This window comes from Acomys minous (assembly GCF_964271855.1).
Source record: "Acomys minous genome assembly, chromosome: 16".
In the NCBI taxonomy this organism is placed as follows: domain Eukaryota; kingdom Metazoa; phylum Chordata; class Mammalia; order Rodentia; family Muridae; genus Acomys; species Acomys minous.
Window position 1 is genome coordinate 65868520 of NC_140498.1, and position 17883 is coordinate 65886402.

Genomic DNA, 17883 nt, shown 5'->3' on the forward strand with positions numbered 1-17883 from the left:
TCCTATCGGTTTCCAAAGCTGATAGACACTAAACAAAAGCCACCAATGGGAAACACACACACACACACACACACACACACACACACACACACACACAAAACAAAAACAAAAACAAAACAAAACAAAAAACCTACATGATTACAGAAAACAAGTTTCAACATGAACGAGGCCCTCAGTCAACCTCTGGTATCCATCACAGGTGAACCATGGTACCACTGCAGAGCCCGCAGGAGACAGAAGCATCACTTACGGCCCGAAGATGCTGCAGGGAGCACGTGGTCTCAGGAGAAAGGGTGACCCTCTCCTCCTTGGAAGCACTGCACTGCAAAGCTGGCTGCACCTTCTCTTCCCGTCCTGACCTCACCTGGTAACCGAGGTGCCCATCGGAGCTGGTTCTTATCTCAAGAAGCAAAAGGTCCCACATCCCTGTGACAAGCAGGTAGTTATGTCTCTGAAGGAGGGGGGCTGGACTAAGCTCCCCAGGTGACAGGGACATCTGAACGCTCTCTTCCTGGAAGCTTACATTGCACGGAGGGGACTCAGGTCCTTCAGAAATGGAATCCCATGCTTGCAAATGAGGACATTTCAAACGTATATAATTTTTGTATTAAGAAAAGATTTTGATGTGGACAGACAGACAGACAGACCAGCAGGCTGAGAGCCTTCTATGATGCTCAGATAGGAACTGAGAAGGCAAGGAGAGACTCAACCGGTCCCTGCCGACCTAGGCTCTATATAGAGCCTTGTGCATGCTACGCACTTCACCACTAAGCTACATAGAGCTGGTGTGTGTGTGTGTGTGTGTGTGTGTGTGTGTGTGTGTGTGTATTCTTTCTTTTTTTGAGGTGTCTCCCTAAGTTACCCAGGTAGTTGTCTAACACACACAGACACCAACTGAGGGAAATGTGCTGGAGTTTGGGAGATTTTCATTTTTCCCGTCTTTAAGACCATGTGACTTTCAGATGTGTTTATATTGGTTTCCACGGTAGCTTTTTTTTTTTTTTTTTTTTTTTGGTTTTTCGAGACAGGGTCTGTCTATGTTAGCCTTGGCTGTCCTAGACTCACTTTGTAGACCAGGCTGGCCTCGAACTCACAGCGATCCGCCTGCCTCTGCCTCCCGAGTGCTGGGACTAAAGGTGTGCGCCCGGCTGGTAGCTTTATTTTTTTAAGTCAATTTATTATTGTTGTTGTTTTATATTGGTGTGTACAGGGCAGACACGGGAGATCAGAGGACAACTTTTGGGAGTTAGTTCTTTCCTTCCACTCTGGGTTCTGGGAATTGAAGTCAAGTTGTTGGGCTTACATGGCACCTTGCTGACCCTCAGTGAGACTTTTTTGAATATTAGGAAAACATGTGTTGTTAGGATTCTGCTTCAGTCTGCCTACCTGTGATGTCATTGCCTACCTTCCATGGGGGCGTGGCCCTGCCCAGGGCTATAGAAAAGAACAGACCCTCTACGAGGTCTCTCTCTCCCCCTCCCTCTTTCCCGCCTCTCTCTGACTCTTACTCCTCTTCCTCTTCCTCTCTCTTCTTCTCACTCTTCCTGTCTCTGTCCCTCTAGCTCTCTGGGGTGCCCCTCCCCTCTTTCCTTCTCCCCCCATGCTTATTTAATAAACTCCTCTACAGCATAATATCTGTTGCCTGTAATCTTATTATTTATTTATTTTTTGCAGCTCATGATCCTTTATTATTAGATTCATGTGTTCTTTCCCATCCCTTTAATAAAAAAAAAAAGCCCCGCATTATTCAGCCAGGTGTTTTTATCTGACATTTCACTAAATACAGTATCCATGTCAACATTATTAAGTCAGTCATTCAAGTGGGCCACAAAGATTTAGCTCTGCTGTGCCAAAACCCACTCAAAAAAAGGAGCCGAATTAACAGACGCCTCCGGGTGTATACAACCGTAGTTTCTTGAAGTGAACGAGTCCTGTTTAACAGGTCAAATTGCTAGTCCACGTAAGTAAACGGGAGAAGACACAACATCAAGTGGCAAGTTCATTTCCGTGAGAACTACAGCTAACTATACACCTGTACAGTTCTCTGCTATCCTTGTAAAAAGCCCCTCAGAACAACACTGTACTTCAGCATTTAAGACAATCTAAAATATTTACCAGGTGGCTTTTCATAGCAGAAGTCAATTATAGCCATTTTTTTCCTCAAGTGATTTTTAAAGATAAGCAGCATTTTATTATCTGATCATCTTATTTTCTTTTTATTAATCATAACATATATGGTGTGTGTGTAAAACAATTATGTCGCTGGGGATGTCCTGCCCAGCATTTGCTGCTGTTCAGCACATCCTATTCTTAAATTCTCAACAGGTGGAGCAAAAGCCGAAGCATCATGACTGGGCTCCAAATGTCAATGGACGTTTGTGTATCATGTATACTGTATGACCACATCAGGCAGAGGGTGGGGACTATGGCTGACTATCCTGTAAACCACCAGTAAAGACAGATAAAGTGGCATCAACTGGGTCCTCTGACTACTAGTTGCACCTTCCAACCGAACAATGACTGTACTTGATCTGTGACTGGGCGTCCTTGGTACTTTGATTCTTTCTGGTCCTTTGTCCTGTTCCCTACACTGGGGTGCCTTCCTGGATTACTCCAGTGGTTGGTTTTGCGTTAATTGTCAACGTGGCACAATCTAGAATCGTTTGGGAAGAGAGTTTCAATGAGTGGATGGTCCTGTGGGCGGGTCTGTGAGAGCACCTTAATTAAGTTAATTGATGTGAGAAGAACCAGCCCACTATGGGTGGTACCATTCCCGAGGAAGGGGATTCAGAACCCAGTACAGGAATCAAGGGCCTGGGGAGATGACTCAGAGGTTAAGAGCACTGTCTGCTCTTCCAATGGCCCTGAGTTCCTCTGAGCATGGTGGCACTCGGGAGGCAGAGGCAGGTGGATCTCTGTGAGTTCGAGGCCAGCCTGGTCTACAAAGCAAGTCTAGGACAGCCAAGGCTACACAGATAAACCCTGTCTTAAAAATACAAAAGAGGGGGCTGGAGAGATGGCTCAGTGGTTTAAAAGCCCTGTCTGCTCTTCCAAAGGTCCTGAGTTCAATTCCCAGCAACCACATGTGGCTCACAACCACCCATACTGAGATCTGGTGCCCTCTTCTGGCCTGGCGTGCAAGTTCACATGCAGGCAGAACATAGTATAAATAAATAAATAAATAAATAAATAAATAAATCTTTAAAAAAAAAAAACAAAAAGGTGTGGTGGCATACACCTGTAATCCCAGCCCTTGGGAGGTAGAAGCAGGTAGATCGCAGTGAGTTCAAGACCAGTCTGACCTACAAGTACAGGATAGCCAAAGTAAGCAGAGAAACCCTGTCTCAAAAAAAGAAAAAAGAAAAAAAGAAAAAGAACAAAACAAACAAACCAAAGGTCCTGAGTTCAATTCCCAGCAACCATGTGGTGGCTCACAACCATCTATAATGGATCTGGTGCCCTCTTCTGGTGTGTGGGTATACATGCAGGCAGAATACTGTATACATAATAAATAAATCTACAAAAGAAAAAAAGAGTAAAGGAAAGCTGAGCACATGGGGATGAGTGAGTAAACGTGCATCTGTTGCTCTCTGCAGATGTGATTTTTGACGCTAGCTGTCTGACCCCGCCTTGACTTCTCCACAAGGATGGACAGCACCCTGGATTTATAAACTGAAATAAATCCCTTTCTTCACTTAGTTGCCTTTGTATCAGGATATTTAATCACAGGAAGTCGGATAGACACTGAACATCAGCTCCTGCTAGGGGGGACCCAGGACCACCCTCTCCTCCATGGCTTGGAAAACACTCGCTTAGTCACTGAGCCTCAGGACTAGCCTCTCACCCAGGGGTCTGAACCCAGAGATTGTTACTTTATATAATTGCACCTCTTTATAAACTTGATCAGCTGAAAGAGTAGGCTTGAATCTCGAGACTCTGTTGTGAGCCCCAGCAGCCAAAAAAAAAAAAAAAAAATCCACTGCTAACGGCAGCGAGGGGCCTCACGAGATTTGTAGGAGTCATAGAACTCGAAGAACTCTTCTAGGGTTAAAGACCGTTATTCACCACAGGACAGATGGAAAGGTTAGAGGGCCAGGCATAGCAAGAGGTGGAGATGCTAGGGGTCAAAGGCCAGCCTCAACTTCCCTCTGAGGTCTTCCTGTTCGTATGGACACTGCAACTCCGGGTAGCCCCAGGCAGGAGCACTGGTTCAGAGGTGCCCTCAGACAAGCCCCTTTAGCCTGATGGTGCCCTGCCGTGTCAGATCTCTACCACGTCCTCACAAGTCCCTCACAAACTCTATCCTGTTGTGTTCCTCCACAGTGCTTTTGCTTTCTTTAGAATTCCCCATTGCATTTGCATTCTTCAGGTGTAGATTTCCAAACCTATAGACAGCTACTTTGTGGGTCCTTCTTTCTTCCACCCATCTTCACCCTCCCTTTCTTCTACCCTTTCAACCTCCTAACACCAGATAGAAGCGGGGGGGGGGGGGGGGGAGGACGGGATAAAAGTGAATGGGGCAACATTATCCTTAAACTACTTCTTGCTGGCTGGGGCTTCGAGCTCCTTGGGGAGTGTTTGATCTTTGCCATCAGGGTATCTGATGTCTTCTTCTCCTGGATTTCTTTGCATGTGACCAATTAGCAAACCACAACCACAAGCATCCAACGTCCAACCAGCAACCCACCTATTGGGGGGTCTAGCATTTACATAGCCTCTGAAATTTTCCCAGAATTCCAAACGTCACACACTCCCAGAAACTATCTGCTGCTGGCCAAATCACGCCTCTGCTAGAGCACGAGGCAAATCATAGTTGCCTACTGTGAACCGGCTCCCCGCACCTGGGGTTAAGACGAAAACAGAGTCTCCTAATGTTGCTGTGTTTATTTAAAGAAACAAAAAAAAATTCCAAAATTCTCACTACGCAAACCTGCACACCCATCCTCAGAACACATCGACCCATCAGTTACACGTGTTGTCTTTCAAACCGGTTGCCAGGTTGGAAGGCTGATGACCTCATAGGCTTCCGCCCCTCCTGATTGGAAGGGCCGAACTCTGTGGAGCTAGGCAGCACAGTGGGCAAACAATTTCTCAGTGCTCTCCTCCACAACAGACTTCTCCCTCGGCTGCGGCCAGGAGAACCAGGAGTGGGTTCATCTAGAGTCCAGGAAGAAGGTAGAATAGACACGCGTCTTGAATTTGAAGGAGGAAAGGAAAGGTCCAAGACAGCTATGGCTTCGGGTGAAGCATCCTCACAGTATGAGGAACAGTGTCCCCAGCTGAGCACCACAGTGGCCTCACCTGTGCTGGATGAAGACATCACAGGACTTTCAGGTGAGGTTATAGGCGGGTGGCAGGAAGGAGGAAGGGCATAAAAGAAGGAAGGAAGGAAGGAAGGAAGGAAGAAAGGAAGGAGGAGCCCTGGATGCCAAAGACTGGAGAAGGAGACAACGGGTGATGGCATGTGGATGTCATGTGGCCTAGAAAACTTAAAGAGCAATGGAATGGGAATAAAGGATAATAAAAAGGGTTTCTCAGGAGGCAGAGACAGGCAGATTTCTTAGTTTGAGGCTAGCCTGGGTATTCAGAGCAAGTGCCAGGACAGTAGAGATAGACAAGAGAAACACTGTCTCAAAAATATAAAAATAAATTACTTAAATTTTTAAAAATTCTTTTTTAAAAAATTCAAATGGAGAAATAGTGTATAATTGGGGAAGAAACTGAGATTTCAAACTGGAGTGCACAGAGGAAAGGAGAATCTGTAAAGAGCATGCAGCCCCTAGTACATACACTGAGAAATGTCCAGACATGCAGGATGGTTCTAGGGATGGGATGAGTGTAGGAGACAGGCTGATCCTGAATCCTTAGAACAGACACATACATCAACCTGTCAGTTACACATGTTTTATTTCAAACTGGTTGCCAGATTGGAAGGCTGATGACATCACAGGTGTCCGCTCCTCCTGATTGGAGGAGACACACTCCATGGTGGCAGGCAGCTGGGTGGACAACAGCGTCTTCTTGGAGCTTTCACCCCCTCCTGACTTCTCCCTAGAATGGGGGAAGGGACATCAGGTGTGGATTCAGCCAGAGTCAAGGAGGAGGGCAGGGTGGATCAGGGTCTGGGGTTTGTAGAAGGGGGGATACAGCTTGAGAGAATTGTGACTGCTGGCCAACTGTCACTGTGTTCTGGGGAGCAGAGAGCCCTCAGCTTGGTATCACCAGGCCCTCACCTGGGGTGGTGGTGGATGGGGAGATCTCAGGATCACCAGGTGAGGGGACTGGGTGAGAAGACACGTGAGAAGGTGACGGTAAGGAGCAAGGGGACTGAAGGAAGGAAGGAGGGCCCGGGTTGCAGGGTTGGAGGCAGGGAGGACGGGAAGTCAAATTCAGATGTCACATGGACTCAAAACCTGCAGAACAAGGAAAGGGGTTGGGCATCAAGACTCAAAGACAGGACAGAGAAGAGGGGACAAAAGAAGAGACTTCCTCTTATGGGGACAATGTGTCTCTAATGAGGAAGAATCTTGAGGAAGAGGGAGAGAGATCAGGGACAAAGGGAGGGGACCGATAGATATCAGAACAGGGGGAAATGGCATGGCAGTCTGGGGAAAGGCAACAACTGAAGAGGTTTGGGGTGTTTGGGGTACTGTGGGGTCAGGGCTGAGATCATCAGAGCCTGAACCTCACACTGGAGTGGGCTTTCTTCATTTAGGACCAAGAGTGGAGGCCAGCCCCCAGCCTCCATCCACCAGCCCACAGAGGAAGAGGGACTTGTCCTCGGATTCTGAGGATGACCTGGCAGAGCTCCTGGACCCTGAACCTGAGCCAGTGTGGTCAGTGGAAATGCTGTGCGGGCTCAAGATGAAGCTGAAGAGGCGGCGCGTGCCTACAGTGAGGCCTGAACACCACAAGGTCTTCACCAAGCTGCTGGGTAAGAGACACCTGCACGGCTCCCGCCTTAAGCAAAAGAGGAAACTTGCAGTCAACCCCCTTCCCTGCGGAAAAGCCACCCTCACAGCCCTACCCTCTGTCAGTCTGGAGGACTTATGTTCCGTGGATTCTTAGGGACACATAGGTGGCAGAGCCTTAGGCTAGAGCTGACGTAGCTCCACATGGAGGTGAGCAAGCTTGGTGCTCCCCGCGCCCCGCTGTAACTTAGCTCTGACTTTGCTGAGCTGGGGTGTCTCACCCACACAAGGGCAACACAGTCATGTTCAAAGCTTCATGTGACATCATGATTCTGAAATAATCCCAGAGCCACATGCAATTATCTATTTCTTTCTTTCTTTTTTTGAGGGAGGGGGATTTCCGAGACAGGGTGTCCCTGTGTAGCCTTGGCTGTCCTGGACTCACTTTGTAGACCAGGCTGGCCTCGAACTCACAGCAATCTGCCTGCCCCTGCCTCCTGAGTGCTGGGATTAAAGGGGTGTGCCACCATGCCCAGCTCCATCTTTCTTTCTTTTTTTTTTTTTGAAACAGGGTTTCTCTGTGTAGCCTTGGCTATCCTGGACTTGCTTTGCAGACCAGGCTGGCCTCGAACTCACAGCGATCCACCTGCCTCTGCCTCCCGAGTGCTGGGATTAAAGGCCTGTGCCACCACGCCCACCCCGTAAATGACATCTTGAGTGTGGCATGCTTGCCACTATATTCTGAAGTTCACTCGGTATCTCCTCTCTAGAGTCTCCCAGATGAGGCCACTACCCCGTTCCTCTCTCCGTTATTCTCCTGCAGCTAACTGTGGTGCCTTCCCAGTTTCCTTTCCGTAATTTCCATAGGGGAGGAGAGGATTTATTTTGGCCTACACTTCCATGTCGCAATCCACCCTTGAGGTCAACTGGGCGGGAGCTCGAGCCGGAAAAGCAGAAGCCCTGGAGGAAAGCTGCTTGCTCCTGGCTTCTGCTCAGCTGGCAAGACCACCTACTCAGGATTGGTACCGCCCACAGTGGGCTGGGGCCTCCTGTGTAAATTGGTGATCATAAAATTTCCCGGAAACACACGCAAGGGTCAATCTGATTGAGATTCCTATAGGTAACTCTCGACTTTCGAACAGAAGCTGACTAGAAGACTCCTTTTATCAACACGGTCTATAAACAAACATCTCACCTTAAGGCTTACCCTTGCCTTGCCTGTTTGACCCCAAGATCTTATGTTAATATAATATAAATAGTGGATAACTTTAAAAGTCTCATGGGTTTATGAAAATTCTAATGCTCTAATGCTTGAAAATAACCAGAGTCTCAGCCGGGGCAGTGGTGGCGCACCGTCTTTAATCCCAGCAGAGGCAGGCGAATCCTCTGTGCATTCGAGGCCACCCTGGCCTACAAAGTGAGTCCAGGACAGTAGCCAGGACTACACAGAGAAACCCTGTCTCAAAAAAAAAAGAAGAAGGAGGAGGAGGAGGAGGAGGAAGAGAGGAGGGGGAGGGGGAGGGGGGAAGGGGAAGAGGAGGAGGGGGAGGGGAAGGAGGAAAGGAAAACAAAACCCAGCAGTATAGATAAAATCCCATAGCTCAGTGTCTGACATCTGGAATTCATTCATAACCTCACAGCCTTACAGGGCTGGAGCAGTCCCACTTTTCCAGCTCTCTCCTCTGTGCCACACACAGCTTGTCTCGTAGGCTCAGGTCCCCACCCCTGCCACTGTCCTCGTTGGTCATGACCTGGTCCTAACATGACCAGTATCCTGGGATCTCTACTGCAATGGGGTCTGCAGCTTCATCATCAATGGCCACCCTTGGCCACTCCTCTGAGTGCAGAGGACGCTGAGCCTGCTTCGTGGCACACAGACTCAGCGTCTCCCCAACGCCCTTCATTTCTGCAGCTTTCACGCCATTGAAATCAGTACAATGTGGGAAATCTTTTTTTTCTCTCTCTCTCTCGTAAAAGACATCCTGACCTCAGTTTCCCCCTCCTTCCCCTCCTCCCAGTCCTGTCCCCCAACTCCCTTATCCACCAGATGGACTCCTCTGTTTTCCTTCAGAAAAAGAGCAGGCTCCCCAGGGATACCAACGGAACGCGGGATAACAAGTTACAATTAGACTAGGCACTTGTCCTCATATCCGCTGGACGAGGCAACCCAGTAGGAGGAAAGCGGTCCAAGGAACAGGCAAAACAATCAGAAACACCCTACTCTCACTATTAAGAGGCCCAGAAAACACCAACCTAACAGCCATAACGTATATGCAGAAGACCTAGCAGAGGCTGACGCGGGCTCCTTCGGTCTCTGTGATCCCCTTTGAGCTCAACTTAGTTGATTCTGTGGGCCGTGTTCTCCTGGTGTCCTCAACCCCGCTACCACGTGGGAGATCTTACACAGTACCATGGTCTGCTGCCAGCTTGAGATACAGCCTTTCTTCTCCCGGGGTCTCGGTTTCTGTGTGCTGACCCTAGGAACAGAAGATTACAACACAGTGACATTGATCTTGTATCAGCTGAAGCTAATTCCTCCAACCCTAGATAACCAGTAACCAGATTCTTACAAATAGATCACATGGGGCTGCAGAGATGGCTCAGCAGAGGTTAAGAGGTTCAGAGGTCCTGAGTTCAACTCCCAGCAAGCAACCACATGGTGGCTCACAACCATCTATAATGAGATCTGCTGCCCCCTTCTGGCAGGCAGACACATATGCATGCGGAACATTGTATACATAATAAATAAATCTTAAAAAAAAAAAAAAAAAAAGACTAGCTTCCAAGGATACAGTGTATCAGTCTCCCACTGGTCCTGGATTGAATCCTTTCCCACCAAGGCGGTTCTCTTGTTCTCTCCCAAGCTGTTCCGGCTCTCACTGTAACAGGTGTGCTTTTGTTCACAGAGGATCCAGCAGTGAAAAAATTCCTGGCCTGGGACAAGACACTGCAAGTGTCTGACAAGGTGAGGAGCCCTGCCCTGAGCTGGCTCCTGCTACTGCTCCTGTCCTGCCTGGGGAGGGACCTCACCGACCCACAGTCCTCTGTTCCTCAATGGATCCACCTGAAGCCACACCATCCTGGCCCTTGATGTCCTGCCAATGTCTCTCTTCAGCGCCTGGCAGCGTCTTACAGAGTGGGCAGGAGGCTCCCGCCTCACTGGGGTCCTTGGGATCTAAGCCCAAGGCCACCATCTTACTCTGGGAATTGCCTCCTCTCCCCACAGCTCTCTGGAACCCTTTGCTCCAGCTGGGCAATGACCTCCTTGTCCCCCGTCGTCATCAACCCTCCCTCAGAACTGACCCACAGCCAGCCATGCTGAGGTGACAAGACCTCCTCCCCCTGCCCTGGCTGACCTGCAAGCACCCTTCCATCCCACCCGCTCTGACCTTTGTACCCATGTCATCACCCTCCCCCCTTTCCTCTGTCCCTTATTCCTCCTCTCCAGGGTGTGACCTCTCCCTTCCTGTCCCCTCTCTCCATCAGTACCTCCTGTCTATGGTCATAGCTTACTTCAGCCGTGCTGGGCTCTTCTCCTGGCAGTATAGGCCAATTCACTTCTTCCTGGCTCTGTGAGTATTTTTGTCTCCTCTTGTTCCTCACTTTGCCCTGCCCTGGGTGTGGGGGGGTAACAAAAAGTGGGCCCCTGGCCTGTCCTTGAAGCATACATGCCTTTGAGCTGTTTTTTTATTAAAGACAACTAGCAGCCGGTTGCAATGGTGCACGCCTATAATCCCAGCACTTGGAGAGGCAGAGGCAGGTGGATCTCTGTGAGTTCGAGGCCAGCCTGGTCTACGAAGAGTCCAGGATAGCCAAGGCTACACAGAGAAACCCTGTCTTGAAAAACAAACAAACAAACAAATAAAAAACCAAAAAAAGAAAAGAAAACTAGATAATATCAGCCAGAGATTTAACAAGAGCTGGAGAGCTAGTAAAATGCTTGCCGCACATGCGTGAAGACTTGGGTTCAGATTCTTAGCATCCACGCGGAGAAGGTGGACCAGGTGCTTGCAGTTCCACAGCTAGGGGGCCAAGGAAAGGATGATCATTTGGGGTTCAGAGCAGACCCCATAGCCTAACTGCTAAGACTGAGGTCCCAGCGAGAGACTGTCACATGAAACAAAGTGGTCTGCTCCTGGGGGAAAAACTCAGGGTTGACTTTTGGCTACTCTCAACGTGCTCAATTGTGTAACATGCTCAGTTGTGTAACATGCTCAATTGTGTAACACGCTCAATTGTACATATACACCCCCCCCCCACACACACACACCACACTCACAGACTCAAGGATGAGCAGAATAAAACCAGGAAAAGCAGTCCTTCGTAGAGACTCAATTCTGTCCCCAAGCACCAAAATGTGGCTGTGTCCCCTCCTTCACGATTTCTGGATCCTTCTGTGGCAACCCTAGGTTGTGGCAAGTCGGCAGGTAAAGCTGGAGTTCCCAGTGGGAACTCAGCCATCTTTTGAGGTCCTCTCCAAGCAAACTGAGCCTCACCTGATAGTCCCTCCCTTCTCGGCTCCTTCCAGTGCTAGGCCCTCCATATTTACCCTGTGTAGGTGTTTCACACGCGTGTGCACGAAGCCAAACACCTCTCCTTAGAATTAGTTCATTCTCTGAAATCTAGCAGGACAAGGTGGAGCCTCTATATAGCCAAAATACTCAAGAAGCTGAGACAGGAGGATTTCTTGAGGCAGGGGTTCTAAGGAACACCGCAGCGACATAGCGAGGTGCTGCAAATCAACCTGAAAATGAGCAAAACTTTTTGTCTGGCCTGTTTGATCCACCAGCTTTTGCCTTCAGCAGAACTGTACTGAAATTCTGTCACAATGGGATGTTTGGGGACTAGAGAGACGGCTCGGGGGCTAAGAGCTCACGGCAACCTTGCAGAGGACTGGAGTTCAGTTCACCAGATCCAGATCGGGCCCTCCCAACACTGCAGCATCCCCACATATGCACAGACCTAATAAAAAATAAAAAAGTGCCAGGCGTGGTGGCACATGCCTTTCATCCCAGCACTCTGAAGGCAGAGGCAGGTGGATCTCTGTGAGTTCAAGGCCAGCCTGGTCTACAAAGTGAGTCCAGGACAGCCAGGGCTACACAGAGAAACCCTGTCTCGAAAACCCAAACAATAAAAAATAAAAATAAGAAAAGTATGTGTAAGGAACTGGCAAGACAGCTCGGGAGTTAACAAAGTACACTGTTCAAGAAAACAGACTCCAATTCATGGGGTGTCTGATGTCATCATCTTCCTACACTTCCACATGTACACACACACACACACACACACACACACACACACACACTCACACACACACACACACAGTGTAAGTGAAATTAGCCTCTGGTCTCTTCTCCCTTCCCCCAGTCCCATGATAGTGGACACTTGAAGGCAGGATCTCGTCAAATACCCGGTTATTCTTGGGAACCTTCCATTCTGTTTTATTTGTCAGGAAGGTCTGCCACAGTACCCAGGCAAGGAAGTAGCCAGCGTCGCATATGCCTTCATCTATCCTTTTCACTCACTTACTAATTCATTCAGTGATTTATTCAACACATCCTCCAAAGCACACCCTTAAGTGTCACAAAATACGAGGTGACTCTGAGAGAGGTCTCAGAAATATTTGCTGAGCATTAAGGAGAGAAGGAGTGGATGCCCTAGGGTCCCACTGCTGTGTAGAGACACCATGGCCACAGCAACTCTTCTCGAGGAAAGCGTTACACTGGGGCTGGCTTACAGGTCAGAGGTTTAGCCCGTTCTCATCATGGCGGGAAGCAGGGCAGCCTGCAGGCGGACACGGTGCAGGAGGGGGTAGCTGAGAGTTCTACACCTGGATTGGTAGACAGCAGAAAGAGACAGTGAGCCACTGGCCTGGCTTGAGCTTCTGAGACCTCAAAGCCCGCCTCTCCCCTCTCCCCTCCCTCCCCCTCCCCCCCATCCCCCATCCCCTGCACCAGTGACACACTACCTCCAACAAGGCCACATCTCCTAATAGTGCCACTCTCTCTGAGTCTATTTGGGACCATTTTCTTTCAAACCACCACAGTAGGGGAGACAAGCGGGGTCAGGCTGGACTTTGGGGTGCTTCTCCCGGAGGCTAGACATGGATGTGTGCACACAGCGCAAGTCCAGGGAAGGGAGAGGATGGAAAAGGTGCAGTCCGCTCACAGTGACAATGGCAGAGGTACCTCTGCCTGTGGCTTGTCCTCATCTGTTTCCAGCTGAGGTGCTCTCAGGCTGAGATGGCTCCATGGCCCTTCTCCTGGGTCCTCCTGGCTTGAGCCACTCACAACCCTGGTTCCTTCCGCAGGTACCTGGCCAGTGACATGGAGGAGGACAACCAGGCCCCTAAACAAGACATGTTTTACTTCCTCTACGGGAAGAGCTACGCCCAGCGCCCCTTGTTCCACAGATTGCGGTTCCAGCTCATTCGCTCCATGCACTGGAGGATCTGGGTGTCCCGGGAGGAGTGTGAAGAGGTGTGTGTGGGCGGGACATGGGGGACAGAGGGACAGGCTGGACAGACAGACAGACAGACAGAGGGATGAGGTTGACTGCGGGAGGTAGGATCGGGGAATGGGAAAGCTTGAGGCTAAACAGCGAGAGTACAGGCTGGCCCCGGGGTGAGGGCGTGCGTGACATCGCTCAGGGAACTGATTCACTCTCCAGATCCAGGCTTACAACCCGGACTTGTGGGTGTGGTCGCGAGATCGAACTAAGCTGACCTAGAACCCTAGAACCACGGAGGCCCGAGGTCATCGGCCTGATGAAGGTAGGGTGGTGTTCTCTGAGGTCTGGGCTCCTGTCTGTAGTCTAATTAGAAAAGCCACTGAGCCCCCAGTTAACTCACCCTCGTCCCATACTCACCTCTATCCTTTGGGACAGCCCGGCCATTGGCATAGCTGGATCAGTCCCATCACTGATACAGACAGACAGACAGACAGATAGGGTGGAGAGGGCGAGGGGCGGGGAGAGAGGAAGGGAGAGAGAGAGAGAGAAGAGAGAGAGAGGGAGAGAGAGAGGGAGAGAGAGGGAGAGAGAGGGAGAGAGAGGGAGAGAGAAGGGCAGGCTGTTACAAGGACTGAAACTGAATAGAAATCTTTCCACCCCAAGCAGGTTACCAGGCATATGCCAAAGCATCTTTTGCCCTCTGAAAGCCATTTTGCTAGCTGCCGGAGGGGGGGGGTGCAGTTTCAATCAACAATTATAGTTACAGAGTTGGGTGGAAGATGAAACAAATATTTGGTTTTCATCCCGTGTTCCTGGCCAAGTTCCAGAGAAAGGATGATAGTGCCTCTTCCGAGGTTAGGCTCAGCACTAGGCACAGAGGCTCATGGGTCAAGCTGTCAACGTGGTGTTGATGTGTACAGCATGCCTGAAAGTTCAGGGTTTAAGCAACTGATGAGGAGGAGCGAGGTGTGAAATAGTTCACAGCCACATTCTGAAAGTGGGGAGTTCGGCTGACCGCTGTAAAGCCGATCTGACCGTAGACAGATGAGATGACTGAGGGGGTCGAGGTGGAGAATCACAGTTGAACAAGACAGCTTCGGGGTTCAGATCAAGAATCAGGGTTACAGGGGTGGGGAGATAGCACGGTGTCTAAGAGCACCTGCTGCCCTTTCAGAGAACAGGACTTGGTTCCTAGTACCCATGATGTGTAGGTAGCTTACAACAGGCTAAAAGCCTTTCCCAGGAGATCTGATGTTCTCTTCTGCCTCTGCAGTCACCTACAAATGCATGCAAGCCTGTGCGTGTGCTTGTGTGACCGTGCACACACACACACACACACACACACACACACACACGCGCGCGCGCGCGCGCGCACACACACAAATTTTTTTTAAAGAATCAAGTGTTAAGAGCTAGGGTTGCTCCGTCGTAAGGTCTCAATGTGTCGGCACCAGAGTGTGACCCCAGCACCACAGAGTAAACAGACAAAGGAAAGGAGGGTCAGAGAGAGGTTTGCACCCATCATGGGCTCCGACCTCCAGCTAGGATTAACTTTGGACATTCCTCTTGTTCACGTTTAGAGGACTACATGTGTGAAGTCTGACACGGCCTCCCTCTTCCTTCCAGATCCCTGCGCCTGAGGGAGACACTCTATGCCAACACTAAGGACTGCCAGGGGGAAAGGAGAGAGGCCTGCCTTCCCCAGGAACCCTAGGATCTGAGCCCACTGTTCCAGAAGGAGTGGGATGGCGTCACCACGCTGTGCTCCTGGGAGCTGGGACTCTTGTAGGAGCTCTGGAGGGGCCCTAGGAAATCAGGGCTCCCCGGGGGGGGCACCATGTAAATGTTCTCCCAAATGTCCTCACTTCCCATCTCCCCCAAGGCAGCAGCTGAAGGCCCCGTGGTTTCCTATAATTGGTCTCCTCCGTGCAGGCTGTTTAAAGGCAGTGCCTCAGGGCTCAGATTGTGGAGGAACCCCCTTCAAAATATAGCACTCGGTTTATATAATTGTAATAACTTTAAGATAGCACAGATTTTATTGTAAAATTGTAATAACAAGTTTTGTTGTAGTATTAATAAACCTTACTATATTATTATATATTGACTACAGAATAATTAGCATATTAAATAATTTTGTGATCGTTCTAATTTTAAGAACATGCCACTTCTATATTTTATGATAACTCTTATAATGTTTATATTATACACAACTATTTTCACTCAATAGAGGATTTTTACCTTTTTAAAAATCTTTTATACTTATGTATCTGTCTTATATCTGGGTATCAGAGCCCTAAGCCATTATGGATATACATTTTTATTTATTTAATATGTAGTTTCCATTGTTGAACGTGAACATTGGCCTGTGATACTTTAACCTGCCTGGATATGTTCGTATATGACTTTAAAGCGAGTATATGTTTGAAAGAAAAGCCAGGTTTCAAGGCCATTGCCCTGGGGACAGATAATAAAGATGAAATGTGTTTCATGTCCTGTATGTGTCTGTTACTATCACTGCTTTGTTTTTTCTTTCTTCCTCTGTGTATGTGTGTGTGTGTGTGTGTGTGTGTGTGTGTGTGTGCGCGCGCGCGCTATGCCTTCATGTTCACCTGCGCACACATCCCTGTGTATGTAAGGATGTAGGTGTGGGGGGGGGATGGGAGCTTGAGGTTGATTTCTGGTATTTTCTTTGATGGCTCTCTACCTTATTCATTAAGGCAGTTTCTCCCTTGAGCCCAGAGCTCCACAATATACTGAATAATTTCAGCTTATTCTGGGGAGGACACACACAGCCCTCATACCTGCTTTCCGGGAGCCAGAATTACAGAAGAGCTGCCATTCCCACCTGGCATTTACAGCGTGTGGGGATTTGAACTCTGGTCCTCAAAGCAGCTTGCTGCTGGCATGGCAAGTGTTCTAACCATTGAGCAATCTCTTGATCCCTGGTACTATGATTCCTCAGATGCCTTCCTCTTGCATACCATTTGCCTGGAGTGATTGTGTGTCACATCAGTGAAATTAAGGAAGAAAAAGGATTGAATTTTCCTACAAGGGCGAAGAGAAGATGTACACAAGTGACCACCAGTCATAACTGTTGTTTGTATGTCTTCATGTAGATGTGTACACAGGTGCATGTGACTGCATTTGTACACATGTGCTTGCTCATGAAGGGGCAGAAGTTGACATCATGTCTTTTCTTCAATTTTTCTACACATTTTTGTTTTTGTTTTTGTTTTTGAAGGCAGAGTTTCTCTGTGTAGCCCTGACTGTCCTGAAACTCACTCTGTAGACCAGACTGGCTTTGAATTCGAAGATCAGCCTGCCTCTGCCTCCTGAGTGCTGAGATTTAAGTTTTGCACCATAACCCAGCTATACTTTACTTTTAAAAGACTTGTTTATCTTTAACTTATGTGTGTGTGAGTGCTTGGCCTACACACATATGTATGTGCACCATGTGTGACCAGTGCTCCCACAAGTCAGAACAAGACATTGGATCACCTGGAGCTGGAATCAAATTCGGGTCCTTTGCAAGGTCAGGAAGTGCTCTTAACTGCTGAGCTGTCTCACCAGTCGGAACCACAGAACCTGTGTGAAGATGAGCACAGTAAAAACACGTTGGTAGCCCTGGTGTTCCTGTTGTGCAACAGAATTCCCAGAAGCTCCCGGGCCTGGAGTCATTGGTGGTAAGGAACAAAGAAAGCCTGTCTTTAGCAAGGTGGGAGGCAAGGACACATCCTGGAGGTTGCCCTCTGACCTGCAGGCATGCCATGGCATGCATGCACCTGACTTTGTACACATTAACCTGCATACACACACACACACACACACACACACACACACACACAGAGACACACAGAATATACACATATATCACATGCACAGATGTTTAAAAATCAACTGGACAGAAGTATAAGTATTATCCATACCAAAACAGCATTCACTTCATTTGGATAATGTTTGGGAAATTTGTGTGACTGTTGTTATGTTTAGCTTTAATTGTCAAATCAACACAACCTAGAATCGGCTGGGAAGAGAGTCTCAATGGGAGACTGTTTGCATTGGATTGGCCTGAGAGTATGCCTGTGGGAGACTGCCTTAGTTAGATTAATTGATGTGGGAAGACCCATCTCTTTCTGAGAGGCAGTATTCCACAGGCAGGGTGTTCTGAGCTATATAAGAATGAAAAAAACAAAAAACAAAACAAAACAAAAACCCAGCTGAGCACAAGCAAGTAAGCAACTGAGCATGCGTGCACTGAGTTCTGTTGTGGACTGTGGATATGATGTGACTGGCCACTTATGGACTGTGGATGAGATGTGGCCGGCCACTTATGGACTGTGGATGAGATGTGGCCGGCCACTTGAATTTCCTATTGCTTCAGCTTCCCTGCTGACAGTATCTGTAAGCTGAAATTGTGGATTAACATAAACCCTTTCTCCTGTGAGCTACTATTTGCCAGGGACGTTCATCACTACAACCATGTAGTTACCACCCTCATCATGGCAGAGAACATTCCTGGGAC

General features: G+C 48.7%; 1 protein-coding gene across 1 annotated transcript; it reads left to right on the forward strand.

Annotated features, from left to right (window-relative positions):
* The first annotated feature begins 5059 nt into the window (after positions 1–5059).
* On the forward strand, positions 5060–15815 carry LOC311586691 (speedy protein E4A-like). Its single transcript, XM_084762821.1, has 7 exons — positions 5060–5334; positions 6716–6934; positions 9818–9876; positions 10398–10483; positions 13222–13390; positions 13581–13683; positions 14988–15815. The coding sequence occupies exons 1-6, from the start codon at positions 5232–5234 to the stop codon at positions 13638–13640; spliced, it is 696 nt and encodes a 231-aa protein (XP_084618947.1). The 5' UTR covers positions 5060–5231; the 3' UTR covers positions 13641–13683; positions 14988–15815.
* Positions 15816–17883: the final 2068 nt, after the last annotated feature.